Source organism: Ursus americanus, chromosome 6 (assembly GCF_024610735.1).
Source record: "Ursus americanus isolate L20-20 chromosome 6, mUrsAme1.1.p, whole genome shotgun sequence".
NCBI lineage: Eukaryota > Metazoa > Chordata > Mammalia > Carnivora > Ursidae > Ursus > Ursus americanus.
The window spans coordinates 2,855,796-2,876,749 of NC_142132.1; the positions used below are offsets into that span (position 1 = coordinate 2,855,796).

General features: G+C 44.3%; 1 protein-coding gene across 8 annotated transcripts in view; it reads left to right on the forward strand.

Moving 5' to 3' along the window:
- C6H10orf143 (chromosome 6 C10orf143 homolog) overlaps positions 1 to 20,954 on the forward strand; it is a 64,021-nt gene that overhangs the window by 12,925 nt on the left and 30,142 nt on the right. For 5 of the 8 annotated variants that reach the window (XR_015724687.1, XR_015724689.1, XR_015724691.1 and 2 more), the window contains exons 2-3: positions 9,094 to 9,201; positions 9,307 to 9,369. Coding sequence is in view for 2 of the 8 variants with exons in the window: in XM_045809482.2 (XP_045665438.1) it covers positions 9,094 to 9,201; positions 9,307 to 9,369 (171 nt within the window). In the remaining 6 variants the exon portion in view is untranslated. Of the gene's footprint in view, positions 1 to 287; positions 456 to 9,093; positions 9,202 to 9,306; positions 9,370 to 10,266; positions 12,289 to 20,954 lie in introns of those variants that run through there. The other 3 variants (XR_015724692.1, XR_015724690.1, XR_015724688.1) reach the window with 3 other exon arrangements.

Genomic DNA, 20,954 nt, shown 5'->3' on the forward strand with positions numbered 1-20,954 from the left:
CTCACCTGTTTTCCCACTAACAGACTTTCTCTGACCCAGATGGAAACCAGGGTCCACCCTGCACATAGTTCTTGTGCTTCTAGGTCTCTTCCAATCTGACACCAACCAGTGCTCTTGACCTTGACAGTTTTAATGAATCTTGGTCAGTTATTTTGTAGAGTGTCACTCATTCTGGGTTGTGTCATATTTTCTTTCTTTTTTTTTTTTTTAAAGATTTTATTTATTTATTTGACAGAGAGAGAGACAGCCAGCGAGAGAGGGAACACAAGCAGGGGGAGTGGGAGAGGAAGAAGCAGGCTCATAGCGAAGAAGCCTGATGTGAGGCTTGATCCCACAACGCCAGGATCACGCCCTGAGCCGAGGCAGACGCTTAACCGCTGTGCCACCCAGGCGCCCCTGTGTTATGTTTTCTATGATTAGATGAAGGCCACGCGTTTGGCACAAAGACCACAGAGGTGAGGTTACACCTTCTCAGCGCATCAGATCAGGGCTTCACGAGCCAGTCACTACTGCTAGTGTTGACCTTGTCCCTCCTTGAAGGTGATTTCATCCACTGTAAAGCCACTATCTTTCTCCTTGTAATTAATAAAAACCTTGGAAGAGATGCTTTGAGGCTGTGCCAATATCCTGTTTCTCCTTAAACTTTTGCCCAGTTGTTTTTGCATCTACTGGTAAATCTTGTTTGAAATAACTTTCACTGTGGCCTTTACTTAATGGTGGTTTTATATTTTCCCCGTTCCTTTTACATGTGTTAATTAGAACTCGACTGAAAAGGAGAACACGGTCTCTTCTCCCCCAGTGATGTGCTCATTGTTGATGTCATGGTGAGAATCACGGGTATTTACTTTATTCTTGGATTACAGTCCAGTGCTGTTGTTCCTTATTTTATTGCCCAAGTTGTTCCCTGGCTGTGGCCATTGGGAACTCCTTCAGGATCCTGTACCTTTGTCTTTATGACGTGTCCTCATACTTTTTAAAAAAACTTACTTTGGGTGATGTAAAATGTCTCAGGCTCATCTTATGCTTTCCCTGTTCCATGCCTGAACCGACCCCTCCCCATGGCATAGCCTAGATTCCTTCAACAGGAGAGAACGGTGGTTAGAAACAGTATCTACGTGCTAGGTTTAGTCTTGCTACCACTGTGGTATTGCTGTCTCAGCGGACACAGCTAGGAAATGTACATATTTGTGTATGGATACATACTAGTATGTAAGTATTTGTATTTATGCTTCTGATTATGTGCCCATCCACCCAGCTGTATGTTTCTCTGCTGCTGCTGGATACGTTTTGAAAATTGCATTCATGCTAATTACTTCCAGTCCTGATCCAACACCCCTGGCTTTTTTGTTGTTGTTGTTGTTTGTTTGTTTTTATTTATTTATTTGAGGTGGGGAGGAGGAGAGGCAGAGAGAGAATCTCAAGCCAACTCCACACCCAGCATGGAGTCCGATGAGGGGCTCGATCTCACGACCCTGAGATCACGACCTGAGCCAAAATCAGGAGTCGGATGCTCAGCCCACTGAGCCAGCCAGGCCCCCCCCCCCCACTGGGTTCTTTGGTAGCCTTCTCCCTTCCCTTATTTGTACCTTATTTCTTCAATAGAGAGAAACCTGGCTTTCATTATTTACAGTATGTTTACTTAATTATTCAGTCCCAGTGTACCAATAAAATAGTTTCAAATTTGCTAATCTGTGAGAAACAGATTTGCTAACTAGAGTCAGTATTTGCATACAGCACTCTTTGGTCCTTAGACTTAACAGTTTCTAATGAAAATAGTATTTTCCAGAATTACTGAGGATAGGTCTGTGTTTCAGTGTGGCTATGTTATTTGTAAAATAGTTTCATTCGTTATTATTTGTGTTCCATTTGGGTCTTCTCTCTGACATCCTGGTTGATTTAAACTTAGTACTTATTTTTGGGTATGTGAAGTGTTACTGCAGTTCTAAGACTAGAGCTTCTGAAAAATTTGTGCCAAGTGTCTGCTCCCGCTTGTACCTGTCATCCCCCTTCCTTCATACCTTTTCCCGCCCACTCTCCGTAGGAAACCAGTGTCTTTAGCTCCTGGTGTCTCCTCCCTGTATTTCCTGTGTACGGATGAGCAGGCAGGTGCAGGTGTGTTCATACCCCTTCTTGCATCGCACTTCATCTGTTGCACTTTGTCTTTTCACGGTATGTCCTGGGAATGGCTGCGAGCCCGTCCACGCAGGTCTTGCCCTAGTTTTTACAGCTGCCTGGAGCCGCGTTGCTGAGATGCACCACGCTTCTCCAGCTGCTGTCCTGCCTGTGCCCATTTAGGTGGTTTTCAGGATCTTCCAGCTTAACCAGTGCTACAGTGAGTGACCACGTGCAGCCTTTTTTCCCACATTGTTTTGGGTATGCCTGTCGGGTAGGTTCCTACAAGTGTCATTTCTGGGTTAAAAAGTCTGTGTTTGTAGCTTTTGTTAGGTATCACCACGTTTCCTGCAGAATTTGCAGCCCAGGTGATGCCTGTTTCCCTATAGCCTCACCATCAGAGTCCGAGTCACACCTCAGCATTTGGCAGTCTGACAGATGACAAGTGACAAGTAGGGTCTTCTCGTTTGCTCTTCTCTAAGTGTGAGTGAGCTTGAACTTGTAAACTTTTTTGTTAATTGTCTGTTCATGGCTTTTTCCTATTTTTCTTTTGTGTGTTTGGTCCTTTGTCCCTCATTTTCTAGGAGAGTTTCATATATTAAGGGTAGTGGCCCTTTTCCTGGGGATAGGCTGCAGATATTTTCCTCCAGTTTGTCAGTTATCTTCTGTTTTGTCTAGGGCACTGTTTGTGTTTTTCATTTTGTCCTGCAGACGTTTTATTTTTATGTAGTCAAATCCATCAATTTCTGTTTCATTGCCTCTGGATGTGGAGACATAGTGAGAAAGTCTCCCTATACCAAAGACTCACTCATGTTTTCTTCTAGGAATTCTGTAGTTTAATTTTCTTACATTTTTATTTTTATTTTTATTTTTATTTTTTTAAAGATTTTATTTATTTATTCGACAGAGATAGAGACAGCCAGCGAGAGGGGGAATACAAGCAGGGGGAGTGGGAGAGGAAGAAGCAGGCTTACAGCAGAGGAGCCTGATGTGGGGCTCGATCCCGTAACGCCGGGATCACGCCCTGAGCCGAAGGCAGACGCTTAACCGCTGTGCCACCCAGGCGCCCCTCATTTTTAGATCCTTAATCCATTTGAGGTTTATTCTTATATACGATACAAAATACACATCTGAATTTCATCTTTTTCCAAATGGCTACGCAGTTGTCCCAGCACCATGTATTGAAAGGTCCATCTTCATCCTGGCGACTCGTGATGGCAAATTTCCATATACGTTCAGGTTTATTTCTGGACTTCTTATTCAGTCCCATTTGTCTATTTGTCCCCAGCACCACCCTTTTTAAATATAGAGTCTTTATAGTATGGTTTTATGTCCAGTAGTTTTAATTTTATTTTTTCATTTTTGATAAAAATATTCATCTAATGAGTTTTTCTCTGATTACTGCTTTAAAGGCGTCTCATAGATTCCGATTTTTCCCCAGGGTTCTCTTGGCTATTCTTGCATGTTTGTTTTTCCACGTGACCTTTAGTATCAACTTGTGTAAGTCTGCACTGTAGGCCATTGGTATTTTTATTGGCATTACATTGACTTTATAAATTAACTTAGGGGCAACTGTCATCTTTCTAATGTTAAGTCATCCTAACTAACAATAGGAGATGCTTTTTCATTTGTTCATTTCTGCTTTCGTGTCTTGCAAGAACGTTTTACGTTCTCCTTGTATAGGTTGAATGCAATTCCTGTTAAACTTATTCCTAAACATTTAATCTTCCTTGTTGCAATGATCTAAAATGGGGTTTTGTCTAACAACTTATTATTTTATATTTCCAGGCAATTTTTGTATTTTAACTTTGTGTCCTACTATTCAATTGATTCTTTCATTGTTTGGGTTAGTTTTATCATTGATTCTCGGGGGGTTTCCAGATATATATTATGATATCTGCAAATAGTGATAGTTTTACTTCCTTACCCATTCTTATGCCTCTGCTTGATTTATCTTTTGTAATTATATAGGGTAACGTAATAGCTCTAGAGTAGGGCCGTGGTAAGCAGAAATGGAGCCTTTCCCTCGATTTTAGTGGAAATGCCAGTAGTCTTTTCCCATTAAATAAGATACTCGCATTAGGAATAAAGTATGTAGATTTTATCATGTTAAGAATATAACTCTCAGTTTGTGTTTTCTGTAGTTTTTATAAATGGGTTTTAAATTTTATCAAAGGGTTTTTCAATATCTGGGTAGATAATCGTACATCTTTTCCTTAGGTTGATTAATATGAGGAATGATACTGAATTTCCTAATATTGAACCCAACTTTCATTTTTGGAAAAAATCGTACTTGGTCATGGTATGTGGCTTCTTCCTGTGGTGTTAGATTCTGTTTGTTAATGTTTTATTTAATATTGGTGCATTGATATTCGTGAGGGATACTGGTCCGTGGTTTTCTTTCTTTCTTCTTTATCTGGTGTATCAGTATTACATAACTTGCTTCATAAAAGGACTTGGGGGCTTTTCCATCCTCGTCAGTGTTCTGGAGCAGTTTATGTAGAGCATTGGAACTCTCTGGTCTTGAGTGTTTGGTACAGCGCCCTGTGAAGCTGTCTTTCTTGGGGAGGTGCCTGCTTAGGAATCTTTGTCTTCTCTGGCTGTCATCTGGTTCAGCTCTCTAACTGCAGTGGATTCATTCTTGGTCATGGCCATCTGAGCTTCCTCTGGGAGTTCTCCATGCCAGCAACATGTTCAAGTCTGTTTGCGTGGAGGTCTAGAGAAGAGTCTCTTAGGATTTTTTTAATTTCTTGTTTCACTGGTCACTTCCCCTGTGTCATTTCTTATTTTCTGAGCTTGTGCTTTCTCCCCTTTTTTCTTGATCAAGTAGCTGGTAGATTGTCTACTTTGTTAATTTCCACCCCCACCCCCACAAAAACCCACAAGACTTAGAATTACTAGGTAGGTCTGCTGTTTTTAATGGAAAACCTCCCCTCATTAGTTAGCTTTTTCCTCCATTGTTTCTTCCTTGAATTTTCTTTTGGGTTACTAACAAGCTAAGGCTTGTTGATTGATTAATTTTATTTTTTTTATTTTTATTGATAAAAATGTTAGTATAATGAATTTTTCTCTGATTACTGCTTTAAATGGATTCCATAGATTCTAATATATAGTGCTTTCTTTGTAATTATTTTTTAAAAATTCTATACTTTTAGTTTGTATTTACTCTTTCATTACAAGTCAATAGTAGGTTTTTAAAAATATCCAAGTGGAAATGACTTTGTTTTTTGATGTTGTTAATAATGTATACTTTTATTGCATTGTGATCGGAAAGTATTGTTTGCAGTGTTTCTGCATTATGAAAATGGTTGATGTTTTCTTTGTGACCTAATATATGACCATTTGTAGGGAATGTGCTATAGATTCTTGAGAGTAATGTGTATTCTCTGCTATCAGGGTATGGACTGTATATCTGTAAGCTGTACTGTGGTAGATGGTGTCTCCAGACTTACTTCTTGTGCACTTGCTCTGCCTTGTATGGAGATGGTGTATTAAATCTCCCATTTTTCGTACATGCCTATGTGCATCTCCTTGCATATCCTGTCACCCTTGCTTCTAAAGGTGGTGGGTTTTTGTTTTTGTTTTAAGATTTTATTTATTTGGGAGAGAGAGAGAGGGAAAGCACAGAGGGAGAGTGAGAGGGAGAAGCAGACTTCCCGTTGAGCAGAGAGCCTGATGCGGCACTCTGTCCCAGGATCCTGAGATCACGACCTGAGCCAGAGGCAGACGCTTCACCGACTGAGCCCCCCAGGCGCCCCAAGGTGGTGGTTGTGTTACTTGGTGCATAGATGTTCATGAGCATTATGTCTTCATTGAGGACTGTGGCTTTTAACATTAAATATATCCTCTTGTGTTTAACCCTTTGGGACCTGAATTCTACTTGGTCTGCTTCTCTCTTTTTGTTTCATTTACCTTTGTCCAGCCTTTTTGTTTTTGGCCTTTCTGAATGACTTTATTTTAGGTCTGTCTCTTGTATACAGGATACAGTTGGGTCTTGTTCTGTGAGCCCAATTAAAACCCTTTTTCTTTAAATAGGTAAATTAAGTCCATTGGTATTTATTGACATGACTGATTTATTTGCTTGCAACTCTATCATAATATTTTATAATACGCATATTTTGTTGTATTTGCAATTCCTTTACGAGATCTGTATTCTTTGCTTTTATATTTTTGATTTTGGATTTAGTTAGATTTGTATTTTCTAGTCATTAGCTTTGTATTTAAACCTATTTTTATGTCCTTTGTTACCTGTTTTGTTAAACTCTTTATTGTCTGTTTTGTTTTTTTCTCGTATATTTTAATACACACCTGTTGCTCACATAGTAATGACCTTTACATTAATCAGAGTTTTTGCTCTTCTTCCTTCATCTCACATTTTTTAGTTGAATTATTTCAGTTTTGTCACTGTAGTAATATTTGCACATCTGTCTTCAGTTTAATTGCACCTTTATTTTGGTCCAAGATGTACATCTAAATATTTTTAAATGTGTCTCATAAATCCTTTTGCTGGAATTCTCCCAGTCATGGCTAGGCAGGTAAAGCTTAACCTCACACAGAATCCTCAAGAAGGGCTGACTAGGTGTGGTATTCTCCAAATTCATGGAGGTTAAAAGTGCTTTTCTGTAGTCTTGGTAATTTAAAATTGGATTTAAAATTCTTGGTTCATACTTTCATTGAATTAAAAAAAATGTTGCCCCATCGTTGCCTTGCTTGTGTGTTGGTTTTGAAAAGTCCGCTGCTAGTCTGCTTCCTTTGCATATTCATTGATTGGTGTCCAAGGCCTTGAGGGCTTTGTCCTTACCTTTGAAATCTCCTAGTTTCATTAGGATGTGTCTGAGTTGACTCTTCTGGTTTATTTTTCCCAGGTACCCTGTGAGCCTGTTCCTTTGAAGATTTGGGCCTTTTTCTGTTCTGGAAATTTCCTTACAGTGTTAAATGTTAGCTTTGCTGTATTGTTTTGCTTTCCTCCCCTTTTCCCATCTGTCTCACTGTCGCTGTCCTCCTCTTGGTTTGGTCCTGCCTTTCCTCAGTGCCCTTTGTTAGTTTTCGTTTGAATTGATTCTCCTTGGGTGTTCTGTAATTGATTCCTCATTTCTGAGGTAAGTTTGTTTTCCTTCCATTACTTTCCTGAGTCTGCTCACCTCTCCCTTGGTTTCTCTGTTTTTGTCCTTTTCTGTTTTTAATTCTACATTTCTAATTCAGGGTGGTTTTTTGTATCCTTAAATGTTTGAATATGTTTAATTATGTTTTGGGAGGGTACATGCCAATTTTCTTTTGATTTGTGGTTTCAGGAGGACATTTTTATGGTGTTGAGTGTTTAAAAGATTGCGAGTCTCGCGGCAGCCTCTTCAGTTGGTTTGGCCAAGTGCAGGTGCTGTGGCAGCTCTTGACTGGCTGCTCGGCTTTGGTGAGGATGGGCCAGGGTGAAGCTCATGATGTTTCCTCTTTATCCCTAGGACCCCACACTTCTCTTTCTCTTTTAGCTTCATCACTCAGTTGTCGAAGGGTGCTTCTCCCTTCCCCTTTTGCCTGTTTTCTTCCCTGGAATGCCTCTGTAAATGGTGTCTGTCCCCTTATGCTGCATGTGTGGGCCCTGAAGTCCCTTCCCTGATGCAGGCGTTTAGGCACATCATAGCTTCTTCATGTTCATATGGACTTCCTCACCTTTCTGCTGTGCTTCTCTCTGTCCTGTGATCTTTCCTTCTGCCCTGGCTCACTGGAGTTCATGACAGCAGGTGTTAGCTGGGGCCACGAGGGGCCCACACCAGGACCTGGTGGCTTTTCTCTTACCCTTTTCTCCGTATTTCACATTCTCTGGCTTCATGTGATGCCCGGGGCATGGTTTGATGTAGAATTTGTAGTTTCATTTGGGGAACCATAAGGAAGTCAGTGATTGCGTAGCCAGCCTTGTCTTCAGCCATCCAGAGGTCAAGCGCTCACCCAAGAAATTCTTCTCAGTGGGCTGAGGGGCTCGGAGTTTAGGATTTTCCAGTTTAATCTCAAAATTTCCATGTAATCTTTAAGGCATGTTAGAGAACAGTAAAACTAGCACTCTAAACCCATGATATAAGGCTTCTATATTGAATAAATCCATTAAATAGAAAAAAATCAATTTAGAAAATACAAATAAGTAACAGGACAGATAAGAAACAAATTTGGTAGAAACCATGATGATCGTTTGCAAGAGACCAGAGAAGTGGAGGGAGCCGCGGTGGAGGGGCTGTGTTTTCTGACCCGGTGGGAGCTGTCCAGCAGCAGGGCCTGCGGGCTGGCCTAGGGGGCCAGGGATGGACTTCACCATCCTTTGCAAAGGTCTTCCTGCTTCTCAGCTTTGTGTCACTGAAAACATTGTTACCCTTCAAACTGCACAAAGTCTTGCGATTTTGGGAGTGAATAATTTTTTTTCCTTCAGCGTTAGAGGATTGCTTTTGTAATTTATCTTCTTTAGTTCATGGGGAAGCAAAAACCAAATGTTAACTTTCCCAAAGTTTATCAGTTATGAAGCATGTGTGCAACCTGAAAATAAGTAAAATTAATTTGCTCTTCAGTGTCAGTAAAACAAAGAGTTATCCACATGTGAATTACTCATATTGTATTAAGAAAGTACGGAACTTGAAACTAGGCAAAATGTGTTAAAGCATGTAACTAGTGTCCTGAAGAAAATTGATAGATTTTGTATATTTTCAATATCAGTAAACCAGTTACAATAGTTTATTATAAGAGTTTTGACCAAAATTGTTTAAAATGCCTGTTTTAAATCTGTGAAGCCAAATAAACACCAAACGGTGCTGGAAATAATGAGGTTAAATGTAATTGATGGACCGTGTTCCCGAAAGATGATGTTTAAAGTCACCCCTCAGACGTCCTATAAACCCGTGCAGCTCTACAGGGTCTATGTTTGCAGCTGAAGTTCGCAGAAAGCAAATCCAATTAGTGTCGTGCGCTCCAGAGCCATCTCAAGTGACGTTTCGTGTCTTTCAGAAACGGGCATGCAGAAGAGTAGAAGCAGCCAGCACAGAGTGGGGCTGTGCCCCCGCGAAGCTCAGCACCCTGGTGTCCTGGAGCGGCGAGGGGCTGCCACGTGTGGGGGTAGGTTCCCGTTCCCACAAAACCAGCTGTGGCCCATTAAAGTATTTTAATAAAAAGTGTAAATAATCACTTCTGATGCATGTGTGGCTGTGATTTGTTAAATAGATCCCTCAGAACGGTGGAAGGAGCTCGGCCCAGCCTTGCCCGAGATGTATTGCGGGGGAGTCTGTAAGTGCATTAACCTTCTTGCTGTGACATAAAAGACAGACTTGTTCTTAAATATTAGATCCATAAAACAAAGTTAATAAAAACGGCAATTACATTTCTAAGGAATGAGGGATGTAAATAAAAAGGTGCAGATTGATTTAAGCTTTTCTTGGCATTCTGCTGGGGTGCAAACTGATTTGTTTCCAGCTTCAGATTGGAAATAGAAATGAAAATACACTTAAAATTTTTTCTTAATACAATGTTCAGGGAAGGGAACAGGCCACCGGATATGGTTAATAGAGATCATTTGAGGACATTTTGGAGAGAAGCCCTGACCTCAGTTAATTATCCAAATGGGAATGGACATTGTTTTTTCCTTTCCCCGGTTAAGCTTTCTTTGGTGTTCCCATAAACTTCACAGAAACCACAGATTTCGGAAGGAGAAATGCAGTGTTCACACCATTAATTCAAAGTAAAGGAGGTCTAAGATGGCCAGTGTCAGATTTTTAGTTTCCTGTATTGGGCAGAATATCATTAAGTATACACCAGCGTAATGATACCTTTGTTATTAATTTTGTACTTATTCTAAGAACAGGTTAATGTCTTTGATAACCTCTGTAATTCTTGTTTTTTTTAAATTTTAAATTTAGAATCTTAATATTGCAATTAAATAGAATTAACGTTTAACTGCTGCATAGAAATCAGTAGAGTGAGTGAGTGTGTGTGTGTGTGTGTGTGTGTGTGTGTATCTATCTCTGTATACGTATTTCTTAGATTGCCCTCTAAAGAGTTTAGAGAAACGTATTGCTGTGCTTCTGATAAGCAAAAGATTGAGTTGATCCATTGTAAGATTTTGAATGGGCATATCGCAGGCTACTGTGTTTTACAATCAGAGTCAATGATTTTGTTTTAATGAAGACCTAACACTCTGTCAGCTACTGTCCACGTGAACCTCTGATCATCTGAAGCACTGGAGAAATACGAAAGCAAAGCTTAGTGTCTGACTTGTTCGACGAAGGCGTGCTTTTCGTACTCTTCAGGAGAATTTCTGAGTGTTATGCTGCATTCTCTGGTGTAATCCTGAACAAAGGTGAAGTCAAAGATCTAGCAATTGGAACTTCCTGTATTTTAGGTTAATTCTGGTAACAGCCACACATGCCCAGGAATATAAATACATAATGTTTACCTTGAGAAATATGGCCCCATTATGAGTAAATTGTGTTAATGCTAGTGACTAACTGGTAACCTTCCTTGTTCTCATCCCATTTCCATGGAATGTTTTTTTCGAATCCCCCCATCTGTTGGGCAAACACTTGGAACGTAATATGGATTCTTAATGCTCTGAGACGTTGTGTTCTGGCATGAATGGCTTAAAGAAAAAAAGTACGGCTCAAGCAACTGATTGGATCATTTTAGCTAATATTCTGTTTGAACAACAGTTTCTGTTTGATTAGGATTTTTCCTTCCTTTGTAACTCCCCAAGCTTGCCTCTGTTCTGTTTCATAGGAAATGAATCTGTGAGCGGAGAACCTATATTGATATGTAAATACATCATTTTTTTCCTTAGTGCTCGATATTCTTTTCATCTAAATTTCAGAAACTGACTTTAAAAAATCAGTTTCCCTTTATCTGTGGTTATTCTCAATAAAATTTCACCCAGGCTTGGGTGATTTAATATTTACACCCACTGTTTCTAAAAGTCTTAGGTAAATAAAGATTGAAATGTGAATTTGAAAAGTCACACCTCTTGATATTTGAACAGACTATAGCTGCGTATATCTTCTTTTTCTAATAATATGGCTAGTTTCTCTCCTAAGCTTTTAAAATAATAAGACACTATTTTTGTATTCTGGAACATCAGAAGGTTCAGTGTTAAATAAAAAGCAAATAGTATTTTTAGAAATGCGAGATCCCAGGGAGAAGTGCTTAACAGTAAATCACCGATGGGCAGCAATTCCAAATTTCAGAAGACTTTATTAGACACACAGCTCCATTCACAAATGTGCACCCATGTGCATGAGCGTGCCCCGTCCTGTACCATTGTTCCTAGAGTGGACCCAGGGTGGTGATCTGGGGTCAAAGAGAAGCAAAGGTTGCATCGAGGGGTCTGTGGAGCCCTAAGGGGACACTTGCCTGTGAGTCTCAGTTTTATTTGGTGCTTCCCCCCATAACTTCCCTTGGTGTCCCCCCCCATAACCTCCTTTGGTGCTCCCCCCATCACCTCCCTTGGTGCTTCCCCCCATCGCCTCCCTTGGTGCTTCCCCGCCCCCCGGCACCTCCCTTGGTGCTCCCCCCATCACCTCCCTTGCACCTAGTTTTCTGTGTGCTTCTAACTCAGTAGGACCTCAGCGGACTGGCAGGTCCTGCTCTGAATCCTCACACGGCTGTCAGCTCAGTGCCTGAGCGCCTGCTGTCTTACTCCTTCTGAGCTTTTCCTCCTATTTAACATGAATCATTTCTCATGAATACCGGGTCTTGGCTTCTCAAGTACGCAGGGACTTTTTCAGTTGACCTTCGCCTCGTTTTCCAGGTTGGCATGTGGTCCCTTCCCCGTGTGGTCCGTGCTGGTGGCCTTTGCAGTGACCACTGCTTCGGCCTGCCATGAGGTCCCTGCCATGGCGTGCGCTGCTCCATAGAGGTACTGACAACTGCAGGGAGACCGTCCCCATCCTTGTAGTGGGACATGGTGCTCTGTCCTCCAGGGTGTTCGCCCTGCCCCTCTCTGCTGCCCCGTCTGGGGCTGCGAGCCCAGAAGCGCGCTGATGGCCGACGGTTGCCGTCCAGGGACCCCCTTTCCCTCACAGGAGGTTGCTTAGCTGGGCCCGGCCTCGACAGCACGCTTCCTTCCTCAGGTCACCTCAGCCTGCCTGGCCTGGGGTCCATGGCAGCTGAGGGGAGGGTGGAGACCACGCCGTCCTTCGCAGATTTTTTTTTTTTTAAGATTTTTATTTATTTATTTATTTGACAGAGACAGAGACAGCCAGCGAGAGAGGGAACACAAGCAGGGGGAGTGGGAGAGGAAGAAGCAGGCTCTTAGTGGAGGAGCCTGATGTGGGGCTCGAACCCAGAACACTGGGATCACGCCCTGAACCGAAGGCAGACGCTTAACCGCTGCGCTACTCAGGCGCCCCTGGCTTCTGGTTTCTGACCCTGGACGTTGGAGTATGGGGGAGGGTGGGCTGGGAGCCAGAGCATCTTTCCCTCTGTCCCCTCCCTCCATGATGCCAGCTCTGGCAGGGTTGTCCCCCATGGTCCCAGCTCCTGCAAGGTTGTCCCCCTGTGGTCCCAGCTCCTGCAGGGTGGCACGGACTCCTGGGTTCTGGGCCATGCAGCTGCCTCCCTTGGTCTTCCCCACCCGGGGGAGGCTGCGGCTGTCTGCGGGGGGGATATCTGGTTGCCTTGCCCTCACCCACGTGGCTTTTCTGTTCTTCCATCATTTGTTGCTTGAAGCCACCTTAAATTCCCTGTGTGAGGTACCTGGATTCCTCTCTGACTAGACCCTTTCGGGGTTAATTGCCTAATGAGTAGACAAGTCCTCCTGGGGGAAAAAAGAAAAAGATTGCTGTTTTAAACATGGGCCTCTGGGGGTCTTTGTTGCCCACCCTCAGCTCTCGGGGTCTCGTCCAACAAGCTCAGCGTTCGGGAGTGTGGGCAGAGCCTGCCCCAGCTCGGAGTCGCGTGGGCAGTGTGGCGAGCCTGGGCGCTAGACTGAAGGAGTCAGGCCCTTTCGTATTGCTCACCCCCCGGTGTGTTTGTTCTGTTATCTGGGGTTAACTGGGTTTTATTGCCCAGACTGATAGTGAATTGCCATATAAAGGCCAATGTGCACAGCATGATGTGTTGGTTTTATGGTCCCTGCCCCACCACAACACACACCAACAAGTTGATTTTGGATAGTGGCCGTCCATTAGTGTTGAGGCCGATACTCAGGGAGTAGTCTCAGGAAGCCTCTGTGCTACTCACTTTTTGACAGTGAAACGCACTGCCTGACCGCGGTGAGGAGGGCTGGGCGCAGAAATCGAGGGCGGGGCATCCGGGGCTTGGTCCATGCCTCCTGACTGGTGTCCCCGTGCTGGCTGGCGTCCCCGTAGGGACAGCGGGGGCAGCCCAAGTGTGCTTATTCTGATTCTAAACAGATACATTGTTTTCTTCACACTTTTTGTCTCCAAATGGGCGACATTTAAAATATTTGTTGTATTTTGTATACGTGTCTGTCTTATTGGTGATTGCTTCCTGCCTCTGTGGCGTCTGTAAACAAAGCCCTGAAGCAGGAACGCCCCGAAGCTGGTGTTCACGAGTCTGTCGTTCCCTGGAGCCTGCATCACGGCAGGGGGGTGGCTGCGGTGCTCAAGCTTAGTGGCCCAGGTGTTAAGCCGTGGACGAGGCGGAGATGAAAATGTAACGTTTTGACACAGATGAAGGAAGATCGATGTGCAGGGGTCTGCTCTTTGTGTCCTGTTTCAGCAATCGCTAGTTCTTGTCAGTCCTCTGTTCTTACGTCCTGAGAGGAGAAAACACAATCAGGTGGGATCAAGGGAAATTTCATTGATTCTTCTGTGAGAATCAAATTATGCTTGTCCATTTTCCCTAGGTTTGTCAAGGATCCTAGAGTTCATTGAACCCCATCCATTTACAGATAAGGAGTGTCGGGTCCACTATGGTTGGTGGACGGGCTCCCGGCCCTCTCTGCTCCTCTTGGCTGGTCTGTGTGCTCAGTGTCAGACCGCCAGCCTCCCACTGGGGGCTGCCCCACACTGGGCCTGGCGAGCAGCTCACCCCCCGCGAGGCGCTGCAGCGAGGCTGTGGGTCTTCGCGGACGTCCCGCCTGGACCCAAGCAGAGCTCCCAGGCGAAGGCGCAGGCCGAGTTACTCAGACTGGAAGACCACTGGCCAAGAGAGCAGTTGGCTGTGTCAGTACAGCCAAGTGTGAATCCCAAAATAGAGGCGTTTGAATAGACTTGCTTACAAAATCTTCAGATTTAGCTTCTGGCGATAAATGCTTTCTCTAGAGTATGGGAATCAGGAAAATAGTTTTGTATTTTCTTTTTTTTTTTTAAACTATGTTATTGAGATCATTTCCAGGCTCTGAAGAACACAGATGACTAGAAAAACGAAACGAATGCTTCGTTCTCTATAAATAGAGTGAGTGAAACTCTGAGGAGATGATGACGTGGATTAAAAGCACTTTAAGGTGAACAGCATTTAGCCTTGCTCGGAGCCCGCTTGGCCATGTCGCCCTCTGCTGTGGGTGGACATGTCAGATACATGATCAGTCTGTCTTGAGTGCAGACAGGATATGGAGCGGAGCATACAGACACACCCCTGATGGCCGTGACGAGGTCCTCTGTTGGGTTTGGTCCTGGAATGGGCCGGGGGGCTAGAGGGCTGTAATTCTAATGCCCAGAAGCAGATGTGACTTTGAGCAGTGGAGGCGTGGCGGCCAGAATCTGGACCCTTGCAGAAAGTTCTGAGCCGGGGAGATCTGGCTATACCTTAAGGGGATTAGAAATTAAAATACCAGGCCATACACAGGTGTGGGCTCCAAGTTTCTTCTGTCCAGTGGTACAAGAACCAAAAGGAAAGCATGAACATAAAAATAGATACAGACTCTTGAAGTCCTTTAAGGCCTTGGACAGTGGCAAATGCAGAGTCATCCTACGGGCACACCTGCACCGTCCACAGCACATGGGATTCAGAGCTGAGACTGTCTGCACAGAGGATGTCACGTCAGAACAATATAACCGACGTAAACAGATCTGCCTCTGGGGGGGTGCGGGTACATCAGGAATTATAACAAACAGGACAATACAAGCCTCCAGGTTCTGAACTGCATTCCCTATATGAAGTACACTGTAAAGATAATTTTTTTTAAATTTCAAAAGCAAACGATTAAGAAGAAATAGAGCCAGGGACACCTGGGTGATGCAGTGGGTTAAGCGACTGACTCTCGGTTTCGGCTCCGGTCATGATCTCAGGGTCATGAGATCGAGCCCCGTGTTGGGCTCTGCACTCAACGGGGAGTCGGCTTGAGATCATCTCTCTCTCTCCCTCTCCCTCTGCCCTTCCCCTGCTCATGGACTCTCTCTCTTTCTCTCCTAAAAAAAAAGTAATAAGATTTAAGGTAGAAGAAATACAGCCATAATTAAGTGTGAAAAAAGAATTGGTCAAAAAAAAAACAAAAAAACCCCAAAAGATAAAACCCTTCTAAAAGTAAATGATACAATCACTGAAGTGAGACATAGTTAAAGACAGAATTAGTGAACTAGATTTATCTGGGGAAGTCATCCAAAACAGCACAAGATGGAAAGTATGAAGGTGTGATTAGGAATCAGAGGAAAGAGTGGAAGGTCTATCAGCAAATCCAGAAGGAGTGAATTTAGAGAACAGGAGAGGAAAGGATAATGAAAACACCTGACTTGAAAAGACTTATGGCCTTTGAGAAGATAGTGGCTAAGAATTTCCCAGAATTGAAGAAAGACACGTGTAGCCAGACAATTTTGAGGCAGAAGAAGAAGGTGACAAGAGATCACCTGTCAGATGTCAAGATACATTACAAAGTTGTAAGAATTCTGACAATGTGCTATTGGCCCAGGGATAGGGAAGTAGACCAATGCAATAAATTTGAGGGCTTTAAACTTGGGTATATGGCAGCTCAATGCATTGCAGAGATGGTATAGCAAGTCGCTTGGGAATGACAGGGTCCTCTAACTGTGCTAAGATGTGCGGCCATCTATATGAGGAAAAATAAGATTCGATCTCTACCTCACACAAATCAATCCTGGGAGGCGGGGAGAAGGTTAAAGACCCTAAATGTGCAAAGTAAATAAATAGGGAATTACAAAAGCTAATAAAGCCACAAGGAAAAGATTGATCTAGTTGATTATGTACATAAGACACATTGCATACCAAAATTCCTCATCACTGTTTAAGAAGATCCCATAAAGCAGGGAAGACATTTGTGACATACCAAATGGAGTGTAGCAGATACGTGGACAAAGTCTATGAATTGGCAATTTAGAGAAGAGGAAACCAAATTAGCCAGTAAATGTAAATGGACGTTAAGCCTTGCTACTAATTAAGGGTGTCAACTTAAAACATCAAATTAGCAGAAAAATAAAATAACAAAGCTCCAAAGTGTGGAGAAGGATATGGGACATCCTCTATCCTCTAGCCCCAGTCTGCCTCCCCCCATTTCAGTCCTACCCACATATCCCTTCCCCTGATCTAAAAGGAATTGTTTGCCAAACCCGAGCCCTTTAAAGATGATCAGTAGGAGACTGAGTATGAACAGTGTGCTGACGTATGAACAGAAGCTGATGATGGAAGTGTGGGCAAGAATGTGGAGTGAAAGGATCTGCCCGCCTCGTTGGAGGCCATGCATTGTGGCTCGGTGACGCACAGAGCGATACCTGCTAAGGGTGGTGGTGGGCCGTTCCCTGTGACCCAGAGAGTAACTCCTGGGAAGGCACCCTAACAGATGCCCAAAGAAGTGTGTGCAAAATAGTGACAGTGTTGCTTGCTTAGCAAAAAGCCAGAAACAACCCACCTGTCCACTAGGACAATTGATAAGTCAGTTTAGGTATATTAATTCAATGAAATATACACAGTAAAAATGGACGAATTAAGGAAATTACAGAAGACCATGTATAGAATGATACCATTTAGATAAAATTTTAAACATGTAGAACATTGATATTAACTAAAAGAGTAAGAGATGTTCCTGAGAATGAGATACCTCAAGTTAGGACGATGAGCTTATTTCTCCTTAGGGCATGAGGGCTCAGGATAGGTGCGGTGTTTCTGTCGTATCTCTTATGGGCTCTCTCCCAAGCTATGCGGTGCTTCACGAGGGTGTATTATGTTTTTGTCTGTAGCTCTTTTGTACCCCTGACATCATGGCGGGTGGGTCTTGGGCACGAGGTCTCTGCACATCCGTCATGGTAAAGTGGAGGGACAGTAAAGGGGAGGTTCTGTGGAGCCGCTGCGGAGATGTGACAGATTACCCAGCGTGGGGTGATACTTTGACCACAGACCTCTTGTTGCTGAAAACAGACCCCGGAAAACCTTGGCATGACATCTCTGACGCGGTCAGGGGACAGTGTCTGTGTGAACATGGGGGCTGGCTGTGCTAGGCAGCCAGATGTAAGTGGACCCGTGCAGTGGGAGCCCTCCTGCCCTGCACACAGGAAGTGCGGCCACCAAAATTGACTCCAGAAAAGAACGTAAATAGACCAGTAGTAGTGTGATGAGTTGGGAAAGTTTTCCAGAAGCTACCATCACGGATGGCTTTATAGGTTAAAAAAATCCTACGTGAAGGAACACACGGATGAGTTAACATTAGAAAAACTACCGCATTGATCAAAGGAGAAAGAAAACAAATGATCATCTAAATCGATGCAGAAACAGCATTCAGTTACTCCACATCCCACTCATGATGAAAAGTCAGCAAACCAGAAATAGACGTGCTTATACTGGGGAGGTTTGGGGTTTGTCCTACTTCGTGGAAGCATTTCCGTCGATGAAGAGGAAGGCACAAGTTCGCTTGCTGGCTCCTCTTCTGTTTAGCGCACTGAGTGTGCTCATGGGCTGGGGTGCCTGACCGTCCAGGGAGGGATAATGCTTTGATCTTTGGTGCGTTAAGACAAGAAAAAGGAAGCAATGGTGTAAGAATTGGAAAGGAAAAAAATAAACTGTTATTTCCAGATGATACAATTATCTACGCAGAATATCCAAGAAAAGCTACAGATAAAGTGCTAGAACTAATATTCATCATGCTTGTAGGCTCTAAGATGAACATTCAACATAGGACGGATGAGTGGGTAAAGAAACTGTGTTTATATACGCAGTGGAATGTTATTCAGCCATAAAAAGAGAATGAAATCCTGCCATTTGCAACAACATGGATGACCCTCCAGGGCATTCTGCTGAGTGAGATAAGTCAGAAAAAGGCTCATACTCTATGATCCCACTTACATTTGGAATCTTTTATTTGGAAAAAGAAAAAGCTCAGATACTGAGAGCAGATTGGTGGATGCCTAAGGTAGGAAATAGGGGGTTGGAGAAATGGGTGAAAGGGGTCAAAGGTGTAAAATGAAAAAATTACAACAAAAATTTAAAAAGGCAGTAGCAGCTCTGGGTAAGTGGGTTCTTTAAAGCCCTCAGGCTCTTCACAGGGGAGCCCGCTTGAGACATGAGCATCCCCTCTGAGTGCCAGATGCCCCTCCGCTAGGGCCCGGATCCAGGAGTTCGAGCTCAGTTTTATGTAAAAACAACCTGGTAATTGGATTTTGGAGAGTATGCCTTAGTGCCTGCTTCTGAAGTCCACGAAAGCTGTGCATGCAGTTTGGTTTTGGGTTTTAAACTCAAGGCTTTTCCTAGAATGCACAGTTCTCCATATTCCCTATTTTTAAAACAACCTGTTTGTCTCCAGCTCAACAATATTCCTGTGTGAGACTCCGATCCTCACGCATCTGGGATGTGCGTGTTGTAAGTCGGATCCTCGTGCGTCTGGGATGTGCGTGTTGTAAGTCGGATCCTCGTGCATCTGAGATGTGCGTGTTGTAAGTCGGATCCTCTTGCGTCTGAGATGTGCGTGTTGTAAGTCGGATCCTCGTGCATCTGGGATGTGCGTGTTGTAAGTCGTCCCGCTCGAGACTCGGATCCTCGTGCATCTGGGATGTGCGTGTTGTAAGTCGTCCCGCTCGAGACTCGGATCCTCGTGCATCTGGGATGTGCGTGTTGTAAGTCGGATCCTTGTGCATCTGGGATGTGCGTGTTGTAAGTCATCCCGCTCGAGACTCGGATCCTCGTGCGTCTGGGATGTGCGTGTTGTAAGTCGTCCCGCTCGAGACTCGGATCCTCGTGCGTCTCGGATGTGCGTGTTGTAAGTCGGATCCTCGTGCATCTGAGATGTGCGTGTTGTAAGTCGGATCCTCGTGCATCTGGGATGTGTGTGTTGTAAGTCGTCCCGCTCGGGCAGGTGGAGCTGCGCTCCACACGAACCTTAGCCTGGATTCAGCCCTAGGTCTTCGTCCACAGCGCGAGCACCAGACTCAGCCTCAGCAGCATCGTGAGGCTAGGTTATGGGATGCCACCTGGCCGGCTCCACCCCCGTGACGTCCTACCTGCTTATCCTTTCCCCCGGCCCTAAATGGAGTGTTTCTCCAACTTGGTCCCTTCGAAGATAGTGGGAAACAGATTATAACGTTTGCTCATTGTTGTTCTGAGTTGCACTCTAGAAACTGTTACTGAGTACTGCTAAGTATTGAGCTTTGTTCCTCTTGTCCACTCCCACCCCCTAGACGGGTCCTACATGGACGAGGCTAGAGTAAGTTACAGGGCCTTCACGCTATGGGAAAATCTGGAAGGGAGGCAAAATCAGGTGTCCTTTGACTTGATGTGGGCTGTGCTCTCCTCAACTACTTCAGAGGCTTGCTGACATAACAAGGTGGAAGGCCAGGTTCAAATATAGAATTCCTGAATTTCTCAGAGTTCCATGCTGGGTCCTGGTGGGATGAGGGAAAGCTGGCTCCTAGGCACGCCCCTCCTTGCTTCTGAGCCCAGGCTCTGTCCTGCATGACATGGGGCCTTGAGCATGTTCAGAGGACACGTCCAGGCTCTTCCTCATCCCCACTCCCACCTCACATAGCCCTCTCCAACAAACAGCGACCCCCTGGAGTAGGGCAGTAGTGGAGAACGTACCTGGAGAAAAGGCTGGCTCCAGGAGGTAGGCTCTGGAAGGGGAACAGGGCTTTTGGGTGGGAACATCCCATTGGCTCTGCAGATTCTTTACCCCATGGAGAGGTACAGCTAAAATGGGCCAGAGGGGGACCCTCCGCAGCATGAGGCCCAAGGTGGCAGGTGCACTGGTAGGGTAGCTCAGACGGAGGGAGAGACAGATGAACTCTTCCTCAGTGTTGATAATTAGGAAACAAGTCGCAGTCACATTATTCTGGACGCGAGGAGCAGGAGTTTTCAGATGACTAGAAAAACAGGACAAAAGCTTCTCAAAGAGTAAAATCTGTTCCACCCCCAGGAGAGGGCGAACTTCATTTAAAGGCAAGTTAGCACTTGCTGGAAAATGTGAAGGTCTGGCTTTGAGTTCCTGACCAGTATCCTTTCAGTTGCGCCTGCAGGATTCCCATCGGTATTTGTCGCAGGCTAGGTCCGCTAGCCACAGCCTGTCCTGTGTATTTGGGGCTGTTTCTGGAGCACCTTGTTTCTGGGGGCTAGTTTGGTTGGATCTAGAACTTTCCATGAACCGTCGTTCAGCACTTTGCATGCGTTCTGTCACTGCCTCCTGATTCTGATGGGAAGTCTGCTGTTAATCTTCGGAGGATCCTTGTATGTGACATGACGCTTCTCTCTCTCTGCCTCTGAGAGGATTTGTGCTTTCACACTTACTCTGCTGTGTCCAGGTGTGGACACCTTTGGGCCTGAGGCCCTTTTGATTCCAATATTAGAGATGAATTAAAGCTGTTTTCAAACACGTCTTTCTTTGGTGGAAAACTGTTGGAAGTGTCTTTTATCAAAAGTGATGTGTTCCCACTGTTTCTTACAAGATGACTTTTCAAGCCTGACCAGGCAACAGGGCCTTGTCAGCGAGC